Source organism: Mauremys reevesii, linkage group 4, assembly GCF_016161935.1.
Source record: "Mauremys reevesii isolate NIE-2019 linkage group 4, ASM1616193v1, whole genome shotgun sequence".
NCBI classification, from domain to species: Eukaryota; Metazoa; Chordata; order Testudines; family Geoemydidae; genus Mauremys; species Mauremys reevesii.
Genome location: NC_052626.1, coordinates 102,161,582 through 102,184,265, shown reverse-complemented (window position 1 = coordinate 102,184,265; position 22,684 = coordinate 102,161,582). Strand labels below are relative to the sequence as shown.

General features: G+C 39.0%; 1 protein-coding gene and 2 long non-coding RNA genes across 9 annotated transcripts in view; 1 reads left to right on the top strand and 2 right to left on the bottom strand.

The window, feature by feature from the left end:
* The window catches only part of LOC120402986, a 61,224-nt gene that overhangs the window by 8,456 nt on the left and 30,084 nt on the right, over positions 1–22,684 (bottom strand). The gene's annotated exons all lie outside the window — the stretch shown is intronic.
* Positions 1–22,684, top strand: part of SOX6 (SRY-box transcription factor 6) — a 501,080-nt gene that overhangs the window by 460,326 nt on the left and 18,070 nt on the right. For all 7 annotated transcript variants that reach the window (XM_039533636.1, XM_039533631.1, XM_039533632.1 and 4 more), the window contains 2 exons: positions 18,886–19,119; positions 22,117–22,333. In XM_039533636.1, the coding sequence (XP_039389570.1) occupies positions 18,886–19,119; positions 22,117–22,333 (451 nt within the window). The remainder of the gene's footprint in view (positions 1–18,885; positions 19,120–22,116; positions 22,334–22,684) is intronic.
* LOC120402991 lies at positions 11,122–22,464 on the bottom strand. The gene is made up of 3 exons (XR_005597407.1): positions 22,415–22,464; positions 12,500–12,694; positions 11,122–11,340 (listed from the first exon to the last, which is right to left on the bottom strand). It is a non-coding gene; the product is annotated as an uncharacterized LOC120402991 (long non-coding RNA).

Sequence of the window (22,684 nt, the reverse complement as noted above, 5' to 3'; positions counted from 1 at the left end):
ATCCGTCAGGTTCAATTCCCATTCTAGCTCAGGATGGGTAGGGTGGGGCTGCTGGAATAGAGCTGCAAGAATCTCTACATGGCCCCTGCTCCAGCATGGGTGGCAGGTATAATAGGCCAGGGGAGACTCTGCCTCCCCTAATGCAGCCACTGCTGCGGGCCCCCGGTTGTGGGTTAGGAGGGGGAAATTTTTGCAGGTTCTGGGATGGCTGAGGATGCAGTATGTGCTATTCAGCTTCCTAGGTTCATTCGTAATCTCCCTGGACTGCAGGGAGATTACTGATGAACCCAGGATACTGAATAACACATACTGCCTCCTCAGCCGCCCCAGAACCTGCATGGAACATACCAAAAGCTCAGGTTCTTCTTCCAGAAGAGAGAAGAAGAGAAGAGCTTTTGAATTTTTGCAGGGCAGCTTTGGGTCTGTAGAGGGGAGGCGCGGCTGCAGGGGCTTCGGCCAGCCTGGGGCTACTCCAAGCAGGTCGGGGTGTGTGTGTCAGGCGCGGCTGGCTGAGGGATCAGGGATCTGGCTGGCCTGGGGCTCCTGTGGCCTTGGGGGTGGGGGGCAGAGGGTCTTGGGGCTTTGGTCATGGAGGAGGGCCAGGGGGTCTCAGGGCCCTGGCCGCGGAGGAGGGCCAGGGAGTCTCAGGGCTTTGGCCGTGGAGGGGAAGAAGAGGCGGAGCCAGGGCTAATATCCCTGAAGTGGAGCTCCACTCACTGCCCATGTGCTCCAGGTTATATCCTGGAGCTGTGGAATGCTGACAATCAGTACTCCTCCTCCCCAGCTGGCCAATGGGTGCCAGAGACTCCAAGAGGTGGGGAGTAAGTACCTGGAACCTCTTAGCGAGTGTCTCCCTCTCTTGCTGCTGAGACTGCCCCCTTACATTGCCAGCCCCATCGATTTCCCCCACTCAGTGTGGGAGTGGATAGCATTTTGAAGACTGCATTAAAGAACTATATTTCATCACTTCACCAGTTTTTTTAATATTATATTTATTTTTAAATAGTCAGTAGAAGTGAGCCTTTAATTATTTTATGGACTGGGGTTATTGTTGATTAGTTTCACATTCAGAAAATGAGTAAAATCCTTTCAAGCAGTTACTCACATCGACAGAATTTTAAAACTTTGAAGTTATCAAATGTCACTAGGTTTTTAAAATGCAGACCTTTTAAAGACAAATTTCTTAGCCAAGAACTCCAAATATAGTCCCCTTGTCCTTCAAAACAATCATGTTTTAAGCTCAAGGAAAAACGTTTATTATAGGAAACACCAGAAGACCTTTATCCATAGTGCTCTGCTTTGTGCCAGTGTAATAATATCAGACAACGATTTCTCTCTACTGATTATACCTGTAGCAATATACAGTGCTTACAATATGGCATCAACCTGGCATGTAAAAGCCAAGTGTTATATTTTCTTTTAATTCTAAGAGTCCCTGCAATACTTGGTTCATTGACCAGAAACTCAAGAAGTTATAAGTATCTTCTCTTAGAGGCAGTGATTTTATTATAAGTATTGAAGTTCATTACAGTTGGCTGTCTTGAGATTACAAATTATGGGAGAGCTTTGTAGATTTAAATTTAAGATTTAATGGTGTTGTCTACTCTCAGTAAATGGTAGTAGAAATTAACTGTGCTTACCACGGAAGAAACATACCTTTCAGAGGTGACCTAATGTACAAAACTGTTGTTTAAAATTTGCAACAGTTGTAATGATTTTGCCCTCTTCTGGCTGAAGGCCTGGCAAATGGCTATAAAAGTTAGCACTATTAACAACTAATGAAGTGATAGAGCTATTGCTTTATGTATTGTCTACATTGAAATGAGAACTGTGTTTGAAAATGATGTTCATACAGGATTCAAACACGGTGTTGCCAACTTTTGAATTATTTGGTTTCTTTAAAGCTCCTGGAATCATATTATTATCTGTAAATCCTAGCTTTCATTTAAAAAAAAAAAGATAAAAAAGGCAAGTTTCTAGCCCTCATAGTTGGTAGGAAAATCTTTAAAAAGTGATTTGAGTGCCACCTAAAGGCTCAAAAATCAGCAGAAAAATAAAATGAACCATTTTAAAATTAAAATCTCATGATTTCTAACCCAGTAGCATGTTTTGGGGGCCTGACTCATGATTTTTGAACAATGGGGATTAGCAGTACTGAATTACAACTAGCCAATATGGACAGGACCAAACCCTGTTTGAGCCTAGACAAAGCTGACAGCTGTTTTTGAGTATGGCTCTAACACAGTTTTTTCCCCACCCACAACAGCTGGACAAACTGTGTTAGAACCCTGCCATATTTGAACCCTGTTTTAACGTGTAACAATCAATCAATTTGCAAGGTCCTAGAGTGTAAGAGTGTAATAAGTAATAGCCAACATGCATGTGTCACAAACAAGTTATGCCAAACCAACCTAATTTCTTCCTTGAACAGGTTTACTGGCCTAGTGGATATGGGGAAACCAGTTGATGTGACATATCTTGATTTTAGTAAAGCTTTTGACCCAGTCCCACATGATATTTTCATAAGCAAACTAAGGAAATATGATCTAGATAAAATTACTATAAGGTGGGTGCATAAATGTTGAAAGACCGTACTCAACAGAACTCTTATCAGTTGTTCACTGTCAGACTGGGTGGATGTATCTAGTGGGGAGCTGCAGGGGTCTGTTCTAGGTCCGGTACTTTTCAGCATTTTCATTAATGACATGGATAATGGAGTGGGGAGTATACTTAACTGAACTGGAAGCAACATAAAATCTGCCTACAGGCAAAAATCAAAATCTGTAATGCTGTTGTCCTCACGGCTTTATGGGTGCAAAACATGAACCCTATTATCAATGGCACATTTAAAAGCTTGACAGTTTCCATTTGCAACACCTACAACAGTTGCTGGGCATCAAATGGCAGGACTGGGTTTACAATACGGAAGTTCGGTCAGCATCAAGATTCATTTGATCTGCACCCAGTTGAGATGGACTTGCCATGTAATTTGTATGCTTGAGACCCGTTTATCAAACCAAGTCTTATATTCTGAATTAAGCTCCAGCAATCGTAAGCGTGGAGCACAGATGAAATGCTTCAAAGGCACCATGAATCAAAATCTGCTCAAAACTAACATTTCTGACCTCTGAGCAGCTGGTGAGTGATCATATTGCATGGCCCTGCATTGTAAGGGAATCATGAGAAGAATCGTGTTGAGCAGCTGGAGGCACTGCACCAGACACAGAAACAATGTGCAACTCTATCAACACAGCTAGGCAAATGACTCTGTGGCTAGTGCAGTAAAAGTTGTTCTCTCCAAATTGGTCTATACAAACTGTGATTGTCAACATTGTCCTTGAAATCAAGGTGACTAGCATCATCAACATCAACATGCTTATAAAATTTACAGATGACACCCAGCTGGGAGGGGTTGCTAGCACTTTGGAGGGCATAAAAAATGACCTTGACAAATTGGAGATTTGGTCTGAAATCAACAAGATGAAATTCAATAGACACAAGTGCAAAGTACTTCACTTAGGAAGGAAAAATACAAAATGGGGAATAACTAACTAGGGACTAGTATTGTGAAAAAAGATCTGGGGTTTATAGTGGATCACAAATGCCATATGAGCCAACAGTGTGATGTCATTGCAAAAAAGGCTAATATAATTCTGGAGCGTATTAACAGGAGTGTCATATGTAACAGAGAGAGATAATTGTTCTACTCTGCAAAGAATTGGTAAGGCCTCTGCTGGAATACTGTGTCCAATTCTGGGGTGCTACTCTTTAGGAAAAGTATGGATAAATTGGTGAGAATCCAGAGGAGGGCAACAAAATAACAGTCTTCAAATATGTTAAGGGCTGTTATAAAGAGGATCATGATCAATTGTTCTCCATGTCCACTGAAGGTAAAACAGGAATTAATGGGCTTAATCTGCAGCAAGAGAGATTTAGACTAATATTAGGGGAAATGTTCCAGCTATAATGATAGTTAAATACTAAAATAATCTTCCAAAGGACACTGTGGAATCCCCATTATTGGAGGTTTTTAAGAACAGGTTAGACAAATGCCTGTCAGGGATGGTCTAGGTATACTTGGGCCTGCCTCACTGCAGGGGGGTTGGCTTAAATGACCTCTCAAGGTCCCATCCAGCTCTACTTTTTGATGATTCTGTGTTTTTGTAAAAATCAGTTCCCTATTCTGTGAATACAGGTTGTTAGGTTTTGAGAATCTTCTCTTGGCTCAAGTCCTAATGGAGACATTCCTCATGTAGGTGCCCAATTTGTCATTTGAAGTGTGAGTCTTGTGCCTCTTATCAATGTTTTGGTATATGTGCCTGCTAATGTAGTATGTACACCAAGTATACTCATTACTGGAACAGCTACTTCTATTTGCAGGCTTGTGGTCAAGTGCTTTGTTAATGTGCAGAAAATACACTAGGGTATTGCCCTCTAGTGGATGGAGGCCTGCAGAAAAGATATAAGTACTTCTGTCAACAGTGAATGGTTCTACTTTGAGTTCAGGTAGAAAAGTTGTTTCTTTTGATTTTGAAGGTCATTCTTTCAAGTCCCGTTGGAGACATGATCCTCATTCATGCAAAAGAATTCCTTCTGTTAAAGGGAGTGCAGTTTTTGTGATTCGAGTATGGACTCAGAGTAACAATTTATGGATTGTGTTATTGGCTCTGCCACTGACTCATTGTCTGATGTTGAACAGGTGATGTAATGTCTCTGTGTCTTGTTTTCCCATCTGTGAAATGAGAATAATTATACATAAATGCCCCATAGCAGTACTGTGAAGCTAAATTACTTAATATTTTGGTGACTTTTGGATGAAGAGTACTATATTGGTGCAAAGAACAATTATGAAAACTGTCACATCCTGTATCTATTTGTACCATATAATCAGGGATGTGAGAGTTACATGCGTGGCCTCAAAATTTGCCAGTTGGGGCAGCTTGTGCAAAACCTTCCTCTTCACCGCAGAAATCCATTTTTTGTGACAACTTTGCTGATTCTGGGCAGTTAGTGTTTGTATGCCTCTTCTTTACAAGGAATTCTAGATGTGCTCAGTGAACATGCTCTATAGCCATGAGAAGGAGCATGCCAGCTAGCAAGCCTTCTGAACATGCCTTGACTGGCTTGTCCCCTTCCCTTTAGGTTCTCCACATTCCTCCTGGCAGCCAGAAAGATGGGATCAGAGGCCCCATCCACCAGAAGGTGATTAGAGCCCCTTCTTCCTCTTTCCCCACACTCTCACTCCCCAGTCCCCAGTTTTTATGGCACACCAATATTGAATCCTGAATGGAAATTAGGAAGCAGCCTAAAATACATGGAAAAAACAATCACTTGGGTTTTATAAATTATAGCATACGTTAAATATAATACACTTGTTTAAAAAGATCTACTTTCCTAAAAGGTCTTTCTGTGCATCTTGTGCTTCCACAGAATATTCAGCTTCTAGTTTGCTGCAGAATTCATCACTGGAGTACTGCTGCAACTAGTGAGCCTTGGTGCAGAATATAGTATGCCCTTCAGTACTGAGCTCTGTAAAAATAATAGTGGTCAAATAGATGTGGTTAAATAGATAGAACTGAAGAACAGATATGTTCTGGAAGACTGATTATATTATTGGAGAAAACATATTGTAGAGTATCACATTATTCATGGAAGCCTACTTTCTGTGATGAATGCAAATGTTCTTTGCATTAAACCACAAGCATGCTGCAGCTAGACACAGCAGGGTTTGTTCATTCAGGCTGGAATTTTCAAAGGGGCCTAAAGGAGTTAGGAACTGAGACCCCATTGAGGTAGTTGAGTGTCTAACTACCTTTGAAAATTCCACCCTCAATGGAGTAGGTCCTTTTCAACCAGTGACTATCTAATCTATATGTCTTCTATCTAGATTCTTGCACCGCATCCCAAACCATGATAGCTTAGTACTTCTGATTTGGTGTTTGACTTGGGGTCAGCACTATTGTTACTGATTGTGGGACACAGTCACTGCAGAGTAGAGTGACAAATTCAGTGAGTAAGTGGCTGGTGGAGAAAGAAATGTACCATGTTTGGGTTTGGTGCAGGTATAGTCCCCAAGAAACCAGGGATCAGGTAGATGGTTGCAGCAGCAGTAGTTAGTACAGGTATGGGGGTGAAGAATAGGTAATGTGCCTGTGAGGGAAAAGAATATGCTGGCTGTGGAAACGAAAGGGAGGCTGCAAGCTTCAAGGAGGGAGGGGTAGGTTGGTGAGCTTCCTGGGAGAAAGTGAGAGTGTGGCGGGGAGCTGGAGAAGTGGTGAGAAGAAAGCTGAGAACTAAGGAACGAAAAAAAGAAACAGGCACCTTTTGTATCTCCAACTACCAGCTTGCTCCCCAGTTTTCAGAACCCCACTGTTCACTCCCTCCACAACCCATACAAATACACACAGAGACAGGTGTCCTGGTTTTACATTTCAGACTTCAGGGTCATGATATGTAAAGTGCACACCTCTTAAATAAAGATCAGATAAACTTCTTAAAGAGACACATTGGCTGTATCCCTAAAGTTCCAACATGCTGTTAATGCTGACTGAGATGATGCCCTCTGCAACCTTCCTGTAATAAAGCAACTGTTCCTACAAAAAGGTGGGCAGCAAAAATCCACAAGTGAAAAAAATCTTTTTTTAACTCCACAAAAGGTCAACTTGGATCTGTCACGGAGAGGTAAGGGAAACAGATTTTTTTTTTTAATGTAAGCAGATCAATCTTGGCAGCCTGCCAACACAATCCAAAACTGTGAGGTAACATCTTTAACACCCTACTAGGCTGAGGTGTAAACAGCAGGTACTACATGCATGACAAAGCATCATCTACTTTTGTGACAGTGCCTCATAAATACTGTGGAAAGAATGCCTCTCCATGCCAGTATTTATTGCACATAAATATTTGTAATAGTTGCTATGGCAGTTGAGAAAGGAAAGATTAAAATCAGGAAATGGTGAAAGCTGTCTGAAGACAAAGAAGTGTTTCCAGAGAGAATACAGAAAGCTCAAACCTTAGATGCCTTGTCCCCTGTAGTATCTGTATCTGTCTTTGATAAACGATATTCCCCCAAATGTGCCTTTATTAATTCAAGATGAAATATTTCTTACTGTCTGAGTTATGGGGCCTGATATTAAGAGGAGGCCTCTGATAATTGTGGGTGCCATTTGTAGCACTTAGACATCTACCGGATTGTATCTGAAATTTGGATGATGGGCCTAATTGACCAGGCTTAACTAATAATGTTGGGAATTTAGGGGAAAGCATCGAGGTGACCGAGACCTAGGTTCTGAGTCTGATTTTGTGTACTGCAGTGTAAATCGGGAAGCACTCCATGAAAGTCAGTGGAGTTCCACTAGTGTAAATGCCTGCAAATGACATGAGAATTGGGCCCTCAGTCTTAAAGGACAGTCCCATTGCTTTCCTGAGGGCAGCTGCTTTATGGACGAGGTTGCTGCCAAACCCCACATACAGTTTTATGGGGGGGAACTCCCACCTCAAGTGATGAATAATCTGAGATGCAGGGTGTGGACTGACTTCCCACTGTATTGAAAACTAGTCCTCTCCAGACACTAATATTTAATATACAGGATGGTTCTCACTTTCCGAATTATAACTCTGGCAGTTCTACACAAGTGTTACCTTTGGATTTTCAGCTGTCGTCTTGTATTTTTTTCCTACTGCTAAGCATAAGTATTTCTCATTTGCTGTTTCTGTGCTACAGTAAATGATTCTTTTGTAATAGCACCTTTAAGTTAAAAATGATTATAGTAGAATTGCTAATATTATACAGCCACGGTTACAATGCTCTGAGTATTATATGGAGGTGCCCATTAGCGCAGTTATAGTTAAGGGCTTGTCACAATTTCCATTATATAGTAAACCATTATTTTCAGGAATTTAGAACAAGGCTGTAAAAAAATAACTCGAGGCTGAGGCTTTGCACAGAAAGTCTCAGCCCATGAGAAAATTTTTGTCACAAATGTTGAAGGCAGTGAGTCTGCTCAGCCTATTTTTAAGTTATGAGAGTAAAAAATTAAGTATAGTAGTTCCAGGGTTTAAAACATTTATTTTCACACTCTGAAGGCCAAATTACTCTTGGAAGGAGCTGCCACTCATGTCAGTAGAAATCCTATGGCCAGATGCTGAGCCCTGCCTAAATCTTCTTTGTGCTGCTCCAGTGATGCAAAAGGAGCTCAAAGCTGTCTCGCACAGGTAGCTGAGAATTCCTCCAGCAAAGGGGAAATCTCAGGTGGTTTAAAGCCACCTTTATACTACCTCTCTCTGCCCCTTTGAGCATAGGTAAGAGGGTAGGGATGGGATGAAGAACTGTGCAATCTGGCTAATCTTCGGCCACTGGAATTGTCCAAATAGAGCCACTCCAGCTTTCATAACCTTTATATTGCTCTAAATTATAGTATAGGTCATTTTGTTCTCCAGCAGTGTTAAGATCTTAGAAATGGAAAGCTGGTTTATAGCCATTTCCTTCTCTACGACTGAGTTGCACTGAGCATCTAGCCCCATCTGCACATCCAAGGTGAAATTTTGCTTCCAGAGTACTTTTTCTTTGTTTCTTTAAATGTAATGTTCTAAGCAGTTAGACAAGAATGTGTGTTCAGAGTATTTGAGTGTCTTTCTTAGTTCCTGAAAATATTAAATTATTACATTTTAAATATAGCATCTAACTACAGATCAAAGGTTACATTTCAAATGCTCATGCAAACTTGAGCTTGCAATATTTGTATGGACACATTTTTTTGTGTTAAAAAAATCCCATATTTTTTAACACAAATCAGGGAATGGTAAATGGGTATTTTTGCATACAGTTACCCAAATTGTAAGAGCATTTTCCTGTTTTCACCCACAAATCCTGGATAGGTAGGTGCAACCCATTTGAAAAATTATTCCTATGAGTTTTCCAAAGATTTTCTAATATGTATTAACTTTGAGCTCATACCCTTGTACTACAGCTGTTGCTTCTCCTTCATCATCATTTATTATTTATCTATTATACTATTGATTATTATAATTATTATTACTACCCCCTAAATGTGCTAGGCAAAAAAGAAATGAGACACACACACATTCTGCTTCGAGGTTCTTGCAGTCTAATTATAGATGTGACAGAATACGTAAGAACAGCAAACACTGGATAGAAGAGAATTACTGATATTGATACACTGAATTATGATATATGCTAGGAAGTGTCAGATCAGTTTGTGGATTGAATGCTATAAATGAGCCATTAATGTAATGATTCCAAAATAGATGTTAAAATCTTTTGGTGGAATGCTCTGCATTTCAGAGTTGCTTAGATACCGACAGTTATTCCACACTGGACATGACTTTAGGTAGTTTGTACTGCAAATTTCTGTGTGGCTCGAAAGCTTGTCTCTCTCACCGACAGAAGTTGGTCCAATAAAAGATATTACCTCACCCAGCTTTGTCTCTCTAATATCTGGGACTGACATGGCTACAATTGTGCTGCATACAACTTCTCTCCCAGTAAGTCAACACAGAATATCTCCTTATAAACCATGCTGTAGTTTAATTGTTTGAAGTCATATCTTTGTTGTACAGAGGCAAGAAAAGTTGCTTATTATCAGACTTCAGACCCTTATTTTCTTCATCTCTACCTAAAAAAAAGTATATGTCAAATTTGAAGTTGTGCTTCCATTATTCTCTAGAGTAAATTGTCATTCTTTGTTCTCCATCTTAAAATAAAACAAAATAAAATAAATAATGGCCAAGATATGAACCGGTCCAAATCTGGTGGATCTAGTTTTGGCAAAACTTTGTTTGATATCATGTCTGAGTAAAGACTGTAAAATATGTCCCTGTGTTTTAAAAATCTATATCATGCTTTATAAATCATATAGGTATCATCATGTCAGGAGGTGTTTGAAATCATGTCGGTATCCGTTCCACTGATGATATATTGGCTCTTAAAGGCCTAATCTGCTATCAAATAAAATATCCCTTTCATGTGAATTAGTATTGTTTTGGCTTTGAAACTGATTGGTATAATAACAATAATGCCACTTAGTTATCATCATTGTTCCAAAAAAGCAACTACAATATCAGAGGAGTGTGCTGTATACCTTTTAATAATAGTAATAATAACAAGCATTATAAACTGTTTCTCCCTGCATATCTAATCTGTGACAGTTAATACTTTAATTTCAAAATAAACATGAAATGCAAAAAATGATATCAATAGGGACGCAATGTATAAAATGTATAGACCTGGTGACTGAGAATTCCACTTTATTCACTGGCACTGGGCAAATGGTATAACCTGCAACTCTGACTTTGTCCCTCAGTAAAATGGGTTTAATGATACCTACTTCAAGAGGGGGCTTTTGCATCTGTTTGTAAAGCATTTTGAGTTCCTCCAATGAAAATTGCTATGTGAATGCAAAGACTTTTTATTACAGTTAATTCATTTATTTTCCAGAAATATAAAATCAAGGCTACTTCAGTGTCCTTTGTACCTAGAAGTTTCTCGGGTCCCCAAAGACTCATTTTTCATTCAATTTGTGTTACGGCACTTAGAAATAACCTTACCATTGTGGGCTTAAATCAGACTCTGTACAGTAATTTAACACAGTTCTGTATTATTTAATAGATGATTTCATTGTTTTCGAGTGTATACCATGCCACATTTCAATAAGGGTTAGTTTTGCCATAAAATGTGGTCAAGTAATCTAAACTTTTTGTGTAAACCATCAAGAAAATAGCTGCATTTAAGGGTTTTGATTCATTTGAACTTTGTGGATTTGGACAAAACTGCTTGCTGTTTGTGGAGGTGATAATAGCCTATTTAAAAATATTGTTTGAGTTTAAATTCAAGTCACAAATCAGCACTTACACTGCTGAGTGAACTGCTACAACTGATAAAACTTAGAAGACTTGATTTTATTTTACACACAAAAAATATTTCACTTTTCATTTTTTTAATGGAGAAAAAAGCATGTAACTTGTGTAGGTGTTCAAGTGCATCAATGCTCTGTTTTAATTAAGATAAAGCATTTTGTTTGCATATGTAAAGCAAATGTAATAAAAAGGAAACTCACTGTCACCAAAGCTGAAAACAAGGGACTTTGGAAAATATATGCTGATATATAACTGGCTTAGAATTTCCTTCATTTTGCAAAGCCACGAGCCACATGCATCAGCTCACCGCAAAGTCATTAGGTCTTTTTAAGCTCAGATGAAAAACATTAACAAATACCACAAAAGGCTTTAGTATGGCCCCTTTGTTCATTCACATATGGCAGTTTATAACTCCTGCTCCACTTGGGTCGTGTGTTTGTTTAAGCTGCCTCCATCAGGCCAGCCCTGAAAGAACAAAAGACATCTTGAGCGATCCTAAGCAGGAAATGGGCTAATCTAAACACGGTTTGTGACACTATAAGTAGAATAGAAGAGGGAGGGATTGATTAGTCATTAATGTCCAATTGACTCCATATGGATGTTGCAATAATAAGGCCTTTTTCAGTGCAGTAGCAGAGTTATTGAATTAGAGGTTTATGTTTCCTCAGAGCTGACCTTAGGGAATTCCGTTTTGGTTCTTCTTGTTGATGTTTAAAGAGAATGGAGTCTCTAATAGGGAAAATAGAAGCATTATCTGCAGTAACACTTGCTAAGAATATCATAACTGAGTGTTGCATTAATATAAGAGAGGGGTTTTAGCCTCTGCTACAGTATGTTTTTAATTCTTAGCATTTACTTAGCATGTTTATATGTCTTCGGAGGTGAAATATTTTAGATCCTATTAAAATGTTACAATTAATTTAATAAATCAGTCATACTTTCCTCAGGTTCTTTTCCCTTCCAGGCTCCAAGTACTCTTCATGAGAAATGTTGGACCTTAGAATCCCAGCTGAATAATATTTGTTTAGTGTTTGGAATGAAGGCAGCCTGGTGAGCAGACACTGCCATGCAGGATACCTGTGCCTCAGAGTGACTACAGACCTCACACCCCTTGGGCTAGTGATTTCTCTGTTCCGTTGTTAGCATTGCAGAGCGTCTCACACCAGACAATTGATGGAAGTAGGATTTGACAGTGGCTCTTAAGTGCCCATATATTCTACCTTCCTTGCTGGTAATAAAGTGTCATCTACGTGTGGATTGGGATATAAAGAAAATAAAGAGGTAAAAAGGCAGAGAAGGGATAAGAAACATGTCTATAAACCTAGGCCCTAACTTGGATCAGTCTTTATATTCTGCTATCAAGCAGAAAATTTTGTCACATTTTGCAGAATCAGCCGTATGAATTTGTATCTAAAAATATTCATTCAATGAAAAGGTATTTGTTGTATTTTTCAACTCTCTAAAGCTTTTGGCCATCCATTAATTTCAGATGTGTTTTTGTTTGTAATGCTTGTAAAAATATCAGATAAGCTGTACTGGAGGCTGCCATCCTCTCTCCACAGAAGACATGCAGAACAGAGAGTTGCAAAGTCATTTTTTTCACTCTACCCTATTTTATCCTTACCTATATTCTGGGGGGATCCATCTCTGAGAACAAGTGTACAATTCCAGTTTCAATGCCCATTCAGTCCTCAGCGTCACTCCTGTAACCAGCAATAGCAATGCTAGTAGTTCATATTGGCATGAAGTATTTTATGATGTGGCCACCAGAGTCTCCTATTTGCCCAAAAAGAGGGCAGGGCAGGACAGCACCTGGAGGCTATAAAGGATCAGAGAGATGTTGAAGTCAATTGGAGTTTTGTTATTAACTTCAACAGAGCCATGATTTCAGCCACAGAAGACCATCCCTGCTCTAAAGAGCTTACAGTCTAAAAGTAAAGACAGACAAACAGATACAGGCAAACAACAAACAAACAATATGTCAAAAGTTACAGTACAGTTTTCCCAACGTCCCACTCACATGGCAATACTTTTCCCCACCCTCTCCTCTGTCCAGATGCTGACCAAATTTCTTCCCAGCCCTATCCACGGAAAGCACCCTCTTTCTCCCCTATCTAGCCCCCTAGAAAAACACTTTGCCTCATCTAGTTGTAGAAGATTTTTTAAAGTTTAAGTGCTTGTCCGGATCAAGCCCATAGTATTTTAGCTTCCCCTTCATTTTTTACTATCCATTGACCATGTATAGTCTTCCTACGCTAATCCTGAATTTAACTCCTCCGGAGGAGTTAAACACTGTGCAGCTACAAAAAGTGATCACAGTCGTCCAATCTGCTCTGTGTTTTGTATTATCTCATCCATGGCTCAGCCCAACAGAAGCTGAAGGAGCTGGAAAGCAAAACAGCCCTACACCCTTAGAAGCTGAAAGTGTCACTTCTAGTATAGCCCCAGCCTCTGCTGGGCTGAAGAGGAGATTTCCCTGCCAACTAAGCCAATAGGGCAGCCAAATCTTGTTTTTGTAAAAATTTTGAATCGCAACCAAACTCCTCGTTCTGGAAGTCAAACTGCCATTCTGTGACTATTATGAACAGTATGAACAGTACACTGGTGAATGGCCCATTAGTCACCACAGACACACAATTGTTTTAACTTTCCCCCAGTTAGTAATGTATTTTGTACATATTATTTTGCAGAGGGATTTTATTAGATAATGATGAGTAAATTCTCCCTATGAACCAGAACTAAAATCCCTACCACTTTACAGTCTTCCATATCCTTTGCTCTTCAAATTCCAGAATAGTCTCTCTTTTGTTTCTGGATCACTCATTATTGTAACTATCAGCACAAAACAAGAACGTGGTTTGTAAAACTTGTTGAAATTCTGTCTGTGGGTGAAAGAGCTTTTTTGATATTTGATTGACAGGCTGAAGTTGTTTAGAGCTGGCTTGCAGTTTGAAATATTGTTATTGTTATGGGTTTCAACCTGCAAGACCACATTTTACATCTGTGTCTTTTATATCATTAAAGCCTTAGTTATAGCCTCAGTGAACATTAAGAATTTTTGCTCTCCGGTTATAATACCTTTTGCAAACAGAAGCATTTTCTGTAATGTACAGTATGTTGAACATACTCCTGCACTTGTGGGACACAGGACAGACAGGTTGGGTGATTGTTAATTATTTTTAGAAGCTCATTTTGCACAGATTCTTTTGTGAGAGCCCTTGGGCCTCATAGTCACTCAAAGATCAAGCAGAGAAAAGCTCAACTTTTTTCGGCTGCCTTTTCCAATCCTTCGGGTATGGACTTGCTCAAAGGAGATGCATCACAAGCTTTGTGTCCTTTTTGAGATGTTTGCAGTTTACTACTACTGTAATTAAGGATTGTTTTCTAAAAAAATAAATTAAAGTAGATTACAAGGATTATAGTTTCATCTTCCTATTCCAAATTATAATCTCTCCAAATAAAGAATTCAGTCCTACAAAAGTCATATTGAAGTATATTGGACTTTTTCCTGCATCAGAACCAGAGGATCAGGCCAAAACTTTATTAGAAAGACCTAAAGACAAACCCATTGGCCAACTGTACATATTGGTGCAATCAAAAATTTATAGAGCTTTTTCCTAACCATGCCAACTGTATATAAACACAGTCGCTTGTAACTGGCATGGTGTAGCAGTTATGTAAATCAAGACAATTGTATTTTAAATACTAAGTTTTTTTTTTTTAAATCAGTTTTGAAATTTGTGTGGTGTTATTATCTTGGTTACTCCTGCAGGCACAAAAGCTGACCATAACAAGGGAATTCAGTGTTTTACTTTTAGAGACTATATGATGCATTGTACCTCTCCAAAGTAACTCTTTTCATTTGTATACAGTGCTCAAAGCTAAAGGTTGTTTTCCTGATCCCCCTATGGTGTTCTATGAGCATGTTTTGCATGCAATTGTTTCAGACTATAGTAGTTTCCTCCTTTATTTAATTATTGATCATTATACTGTAATTACAGACATAAGGAGCCAGATGCTCCCTTCTGCTTATGCTGTTGGAGTGGAGCAATATCACTGGAAATATGGCAGGGAATGTGAAGTTGGGCAGCAGTGTCACCTGTCTCGTGAGAACAGGGAAATTTAACTTCAGAAATACTGCAAGGGAGCAGCAGGGAAGGAGCTTGTGAGGCAATCCAGGAATGGGCCAGTAGATCCACCACTGTGTGGATCTACGGGCCTAAAATCTGATGATGGGGGAGGGCCCGGCGTATAGTAATGGGCTGTAGTGGCAGTGAAACTGTTAAGCAGCCATCTGCATCGTACCAGTAGGTTGAGAAAAGATTTCACACACACACCCCGCAGCCTTTCTTAGTTCTTCTGTGACAAATCCATTTATTTGTATAGTGGTGGTGGAATGTATGAGTGCAGCATTTGGCCCAAGGATAGATAGACCCCCCTTTTCCCCATTTCAGGTAAACAGAAATTCTTGGAAGGTTTGTGGCCACTCCCTCATGATTAAACCCTCCCATAAATTTGGGCCACTTGTACTCTCTTCAGTCTGTGCCAGGCTTGAGGGAAGCTGGCAGGAAGGTGGGAAGGAAGCTCATTGACACTGATCCAGCTAAGTACTTAGGCATGTGAGTAGTTCCAAGGACCATTTATGCGCTTTGTTAGGGATGTGCTTAAGCACTTTGCTGAATTGGACTATAACAAGGAGCATGTTCATGAAGGTAGAAGGTGTAAAATCATTATACATGTCACAGTTCAGGGCAACTACACCTGTATTTACCCTCCATGGTCCACCAAGGGCACCCACTTTTAGGTTCCTAGATCCTCAGCAGTCCCCTTTCTTGAGTAGAAACCCATATCTCTCTCCATCCTGACTGGGTTTTTTTCTAGGCTGCATAGTTCTCTGTCAACAATATATATTCCCAGCAAGCCAAACTGCCTAAACAAGCCAGTTTCTGTGCCTTGTTTTCTCTTCAGAGGCTTTTAACAATTGTAATTGACAGTAGTCACTAGTTACTACACAGCTCTTTTTATAAGTAAGTACATTTATTCTTAAGATGAAAGCATTAAAGAAAAACACATTAAAAATAATAAAAGAACCTACACACACACAAAAATATTTATCAGAGGTGACCCTAATCTCAGGTTCTGTTAGGTGTTAATCCTTCAAAATCCACAACTGGGCATTCCATATGGTTACAAGTTCATAACTGTCTCAGATTCAAAACCAGAACAACCATGAATAGTTCAGGCCAGATCTACACTCAGAAGTTAAATCGGGGAGGTGGAGAGGTGGACTAACTACGTCAACAAGAGAGCCCCTCCTGTCGCTGTAGTGTCTACACTGAAGCTCTACATCTGTGCTGCTGCAGCATTTCAAGGGTAGACAAGCCCTTAGGCTTTACTTTATATAGCTTGGATCTTTGATCATGGCCTTGTATAACAGGTAATCAGCAGATAAAAAGTCCACTCCTAAGAGCAAAGCTTCAAAAGGCTCGGTTTTAGCATAACCAGAGGTGGGGGATTTGCATTTACCCATCCACTATATATCTACCAGGAAATCCACTTCACACGCATTGTCCCAAAAGTCTATTCTTGTCTGACACATTGTTCACTATTGGCCTTCCATCACATCTCCACTCTAGAGCGGTTACATCAAATCCTGGCCCACAATAATTCATGAACTTTGTGTTTAGTACAATGGACCCAAAGATACTGTACTTAAACTGAATTCAGGAAATTCAGGAAATTGCCTTATCAATCAGCTGGGTAGAACTATTTTTTCCCCTCTTTTCCTTTTCTATCAGTGGAGCTGATTGAATAACTTGTTGCAAATTTTGACAATTTTGTATAGAATAATTATTCATATATTTTTCATTTGTCAACTAGCTTCATAATGCTGCATTATCATAGCATAGTTGTTGCAAATGTTGGTATTTTAAAAAAATTGAATAATTATATATACATTTTTCTGTTATTTGTGTCAGTCCTACTTATTAGAATTAAGTCACTAAACCACAGTAGCATAGGAAACCCCAATTAAAAATATCCTAATTTTAAAATAAAGATATATTCTATTTGAGATGACGTGCAGGAAGAGTCTGATCAAGAGCCCATTTGAAGACAGGGCTCCTGTTGACTCCAGTTGCCTTTGGATTAAGTCCTAAAAGCACATCTTTATCTTCACTCAGCAAAACCACTACTCCCTATTGCAAAAGAGAGAGAGAGCAGCAATTGTAACCATCTGTAAATGCTGAACACCTGTGGCACAGTAGTTAACTCAGAATAATATTAAAATATTTTTGCATCTGACATTTGCTGCAAACCTGTCTTCTTTTATGTGCACACATGTAAGTATATAAATTGCTGAATCAGTGTCAGTTGTAAAGTAATGGCATTGAGGGCATCATAAATTTCCACAGTGATCCTCAGGAGAAGACACTGTCGTATCCGAATGAGTGTTTTGCTTCCAGGGTAATGTATGTCTTCATCTGGCCCAGCAGTCAGCATATTGCCCTGTGTTGATGGATATTGTCCGCTTGAAACTACACTACATTTCACTGCACAATAAACATGGCTGTCAACGCCATATAAAGTGAAATCAATTTATCCTGTATGGTCAGTGCCTTTTAAATGAAATTAATGTACTGTGGGCATGGTGGCAAAAAGGTAGTGTATTAGTTATGCATCCTCTGTGCTAAGACTTTTTTCATGTAAATGAATTGCCTACATGGAATTAAATTGTTGTGTATATAAAGTATGGTGTTTTCCCAGTAAATTAGCAAAATTAGGATTCTACATAATTAAAAACTATAAGCCAGTCATTGAAGACAATAGAACAACGACACTTTGCAGAAGCTAAGTATCTGACCTTATATTTTTGTTTGATATAAATTACCTTCACACTGCTACAGAAAAATAATGAGGCATTTTATTGTGCTAATTTATTGTCATGTTTTGACACAATCACCTTTTTGTTTTTATCAAAGCAGTGGATAACATGAGTGTAGAGTGTGGAAGCCTACAATAAAATTGTGTCACTTTTCTCCTGTACAACCTTTTCTTCCTCTGTGTTCACAGCTATGTTCCAGCCTTAAAAGTGTAATTTACAATTATGATTCCAAAAGTTTCAGGACAAGGACATCACATCTCAGCTATATCAGGCAGTTCCTACCACCTGATGTTCAGTTGTGTGCACTCTAATGTACAGTAAAGCTTAGACTGCTTGTTGTCAAGAAAACTGAGCTTGGGTGCAGCCCAAGATCCATCACAGGTTAGAGCACGCACAGCTGAATTGGAGGTGGGTAATGGCAGGCCATCAGGATTCACTAAAGTATCATTGTCAAGGGGAACCCAATGTACTAGTCACACCAACCTATTGCTCTGGTATTAGCATGCATACCCGTTGACTGCAAACTACCGTATTACAGATGCGTGGCTTAATCCTGCAAGATGCTGTCATTGAAATAAATTTGAATTGAGGATGCTCAGCCCCCAGCAGAATCAGACCTATATAATGTGCAACATGTACCTACAGATTAAGAATATGCTGTATAATTTATTATGAAATGTTTGGCTATGTTCCACTGCACAAGCAGCAGAGTCATTGTGAAGTACTTGTGTGAGCAGTTCTACATCACAGATGATCTTCACGTGTAACTTTTATACACATGCACCCATGGAGCGTACAAAATGTACACGCAGTAGTAGAACCCAGAACTGGAACTTGGTCTAGTCTTTGGTACCTTGACAGAAGAAAAATATAATTTTCAATACAAACAATTTGTTGGCTAATACAGGTATTGTAGATCTTGTTAAGATTGCCTTCGGAAGATTACATTGGAATTATGAAATTAGGTCTATTTTATCTCCTCTTATAGCTCTGGAAGCAAGAAGGGGGAGTTGGGGAGAGAGAGAAAAAAAATGAAGCTAAAATGAAGAAGGCATAGGAAGTTGTTTTTGTAATCAAAATAATAATGCTTTGCATCCATCTTGTTTCTTCCTGCCTTGATATTACAGGAAGTAAAGCAATGAATGGCTCTGCAGCTAAACTACAGCAGTATTATTGTTGGCCAACAGGAGGTGCCACTGTGGCTGAAGCTCGAGTCTACAGGGACGCACGGGGCCGAGCCAGTAGTGAACCGCATATCAAGCGACCAATGAACGCTTTCATGGTTTGGGCAAAGGATGAACGCAGAAAAATTCTCCAAGCTTTTCCTGACATGCACAACTCCAATATTAGCAAAATCCTAGGTGAGTACCAGACAATAAATATATTGTGACTGATGTAGATGTGGCGGCGAATGAGGACAAATGCAGGGATGGATATTTAGGAACAGGCCACAATTTATTAAACTTAACACAGGGGCACTACCCATCCTGTCACCCATACTCTCACCAGCATTTTAAGTGGTTCCAATACGGGTTACATGGATACTCCATATAACTATCTTGGCCTATGACTCAACATGCTCTTCTGAGTCTTATCACCTCCCTTCCTGCGTAAGCAGGACCGGGGATACTAAAAAACAGGGGAGTTGGGGAGAGGACCTTGGCCCGTGAAGGCCATAAGATTTTCCGCTATCCCACAAGCACAAGGCCCGTCAATAAAAATCTCAGGTCTTTTACTTCTGGGAGCCATTCCTTTTAACCACACTGGAAACCACCCACAAACTGTGAAGAACTAACATCCTTTCCAAGTACTATCATCAATTGTTAAATCCTATTACTATTTAACTTAACTGTGCCTCCAGGGTGCTGTGAGGAAGGCGAAAAACTTCCCAGGTGCCAACAGGAAGAAAAAATTTCTTTCCTAACCCCAAAACAGCTGATTGGTCAGATCTGCTGTATCCATAAAACACAGCTCCGAGGCTATTGGTACGGGGTAGAGAGGATGGGGCTGCTGGGAATGTAGCAAAAAGAGGCTCCACTTAGCTCAGGCTAGGGTAGGGTGAGGGACCAATCAGCTCCTTTCCTTCCCCTATTAGCTAATGAATGGCAGAGACTCTGCAAGGGAGGGACAGCCCAGTGTCCCCTCTGTGTATTCTCCTTCATTCAGCTAGGGCTGTCCCAATTGCCAGTTTACTGTAACAATGGCTCCTGGGTAAAGTGACCCATTGCATGATCACATCAGAAATAATTTGAACTCAAGAGGTCACAATTCATGCAAATGGAAACTGTGCTTCTTATGGTAACATTAATAATTTTGGAAATATGTTTAATACAAATCCAAGATAAAAATTCATGTCAGAGAATTAAAAGTCAGAAATGAATTATTGGTCAGCAAGTTTCATAACACCTGAAAGAGCATATATTCAATGCATATTTTCTTTAAAAAATAAGGTAATGTTTTAATGAAACATATATCGATGTTAGAAGAAAAAATAGGAGGAAACACTTGCATTACACAATTAAAATATTACTTAATATTAACAATTCAGAAGTAATATTTAACGTGTATACACATGTGATATGGGCATACGCCAATACATGAGTTTTGCCACTGTGCAAATAAATTGGCTGATTTTTTTAGACATTGTGAGTCAATGACCTCTCTGGAGAATTAGAAACATACGTGAGAATGAGTGGTGAAATGTTAAAACATATATTTGTTCTCTGAGTCTTTGAAGTGAAAGATGGATTCTGAATGTAACTCATAATAAATAACAGTAAAAATCAAGTTTCATCTGTAATCATTTTATTGTAAACTTTTGAGTTGAAGTGCATTTTTAACAAAGCTGTTTCTCGTGCATTTGTTATTTCTGTCAGAGGCAAAAAGACATTCTAGAAATAAATGTTACTCTGTCCTAAAACTTTTAGTATCTCACTTAGAAGTTCTCATATTTTTGTCTGCCATTTTAAATAAGTTATATGAATAGCCTTTCAGTTTTGTATAAACCCTGCACTGTTTCAATGTTGGCAGCCATGGGGAATCTATATTATTTGTGTGCATTCTGTGAAAAAACTATTAGGAATATAGTAACTGTATTCATTAAAATGTAAACTTTCAGCATAAATATATCAGAAGTGCCAGCAATCGTGTGTTTGTTAACCATAGAATTAACCTGTCATAAATAAGTCTATCTCCATATAATATCTGTGCAACTTTTCCAGGACAATGAGAAAAGAGTCTGAATTATTAGAACTGACACAGAACATTGCTGGCTATGGATAATATTTATACAACTTTTCCATTTGTTGATGTATGAAAAATCTTGGTAAAAGAATAGCTTCCACCCACGGTTACCGCAGCTGTAATAGTTTTATCCAGCTGAAAGACACCAAAAAGCTACTTTCTGCATTGCTTACCCAAAACAACCCCCCAAAACCTACCCTCTCTCCAAGTGTTTAGATCATTCTTTATAAACAATACAAGGGAGCTGAATAGTTTTTCCTCTTCCTGTATAAACTGTATTAGAATTTTTTACTACTTTTATTGGCTCAGCTTTCAATGAACGTTTACAATACTTAAAGTGGTGTATATAACTGCAAATGTGCTTTCCTTTAAAAAAATAACTTTCTAAGTGCAGTTCAATACATTCATTTCATCTGGCCAGACAAAAATATGCATAATAGGATTTAAAATATTGGAGAGTGCTAATAGTATGCCAAGGTTGTATCAAAGTGCAACTAAATTAAAGACGTCTTATTAGTAAGGGGTTGTTTGTAATTCTGTGAATGTGAGCTTTTCATAAGTTTTCCTTGCTAAGTAGCACAGTATTAATATCCATTATTAGAAATTTATAAGCTATGTTCTTAAGAACTCTTGGAGAAGCATGCATACATGACCAATGTGATAAGCTTTTAAGATCAACAAAATGACAGTAGACCCAACCTGACTCTAGTGATGTGCATTTTAATAAATAGCTCACAGAATTATTCTCAGGTCAAAAGGTCAATATTGTAAAGAATAATTGAAAAAAATTGTTATGGACACAAGATCCATATTTTCAAATGCAACTATTGATTTTAAATGACTCAATTGTTAGGTGTCTGACTGGAAACAATTTAAAGGAGCTGGATTTTCAGAAAGTGGGTGATCTGCACTCTCTGGAAGTCATGCCCCTTTGAGGTGTCTCAAATTGGGTGCCCAAAATAGCTAATCACTTTTGAAAATCTTGGCCAAAGACAGTTTTTTTAAATGCTGGTGAACTTGTTATACAAGGTGGCCAAAAAAAAAAAAGTGTGTTTCTCAATGCCTATAACTAGAACTCACTCTGCCTTGCTTGAGCATCATGTTTTTATATATAGGCTCTCGCTGGAAATCCATGTCTAATCAAGAGAAACAACCTTACTATGAAGAACAGGCACGGCTAAGTAAAATCCATCTAGAGAAGTACCCTAACTACAAATACAAACCTCGACCAAAACGCACCTGTATTGTTGATGGCAAGAAACTGCGTATTGGAGAATATAAACAACTGATGAGGTCTCGAAGACAGGAGATGAGGCAGTTTTTTACTGTGGGGTAAGTATTATTATTGCTGTTGCTGTTTTTTTCAATGTAGTACCATGATGGTTTTTCAAACAAATGGACAGTTCTCCTTACCTGAAGAGTTTACAAGTTAAGGGAGCAATCTGCAAAATCTTGCTAACACACCTAGGATTTACTATTGAACATAGAATTACCAGCCACGTACTGTACTCTTTGATTAACAATGGGCCTGATTCCAGAACTCTTTGAAAACAATCGGACTCCGTTCATTGGCCTCAGAGCATTTTTAATCAGGCCATATGTGGGTTAGTAGCGAGCCCTGCCCTCAGTAGCGATGGTTTCCAGGATTAGTCCCAGGATTAAAACTGGAACAACAGGAAAAAG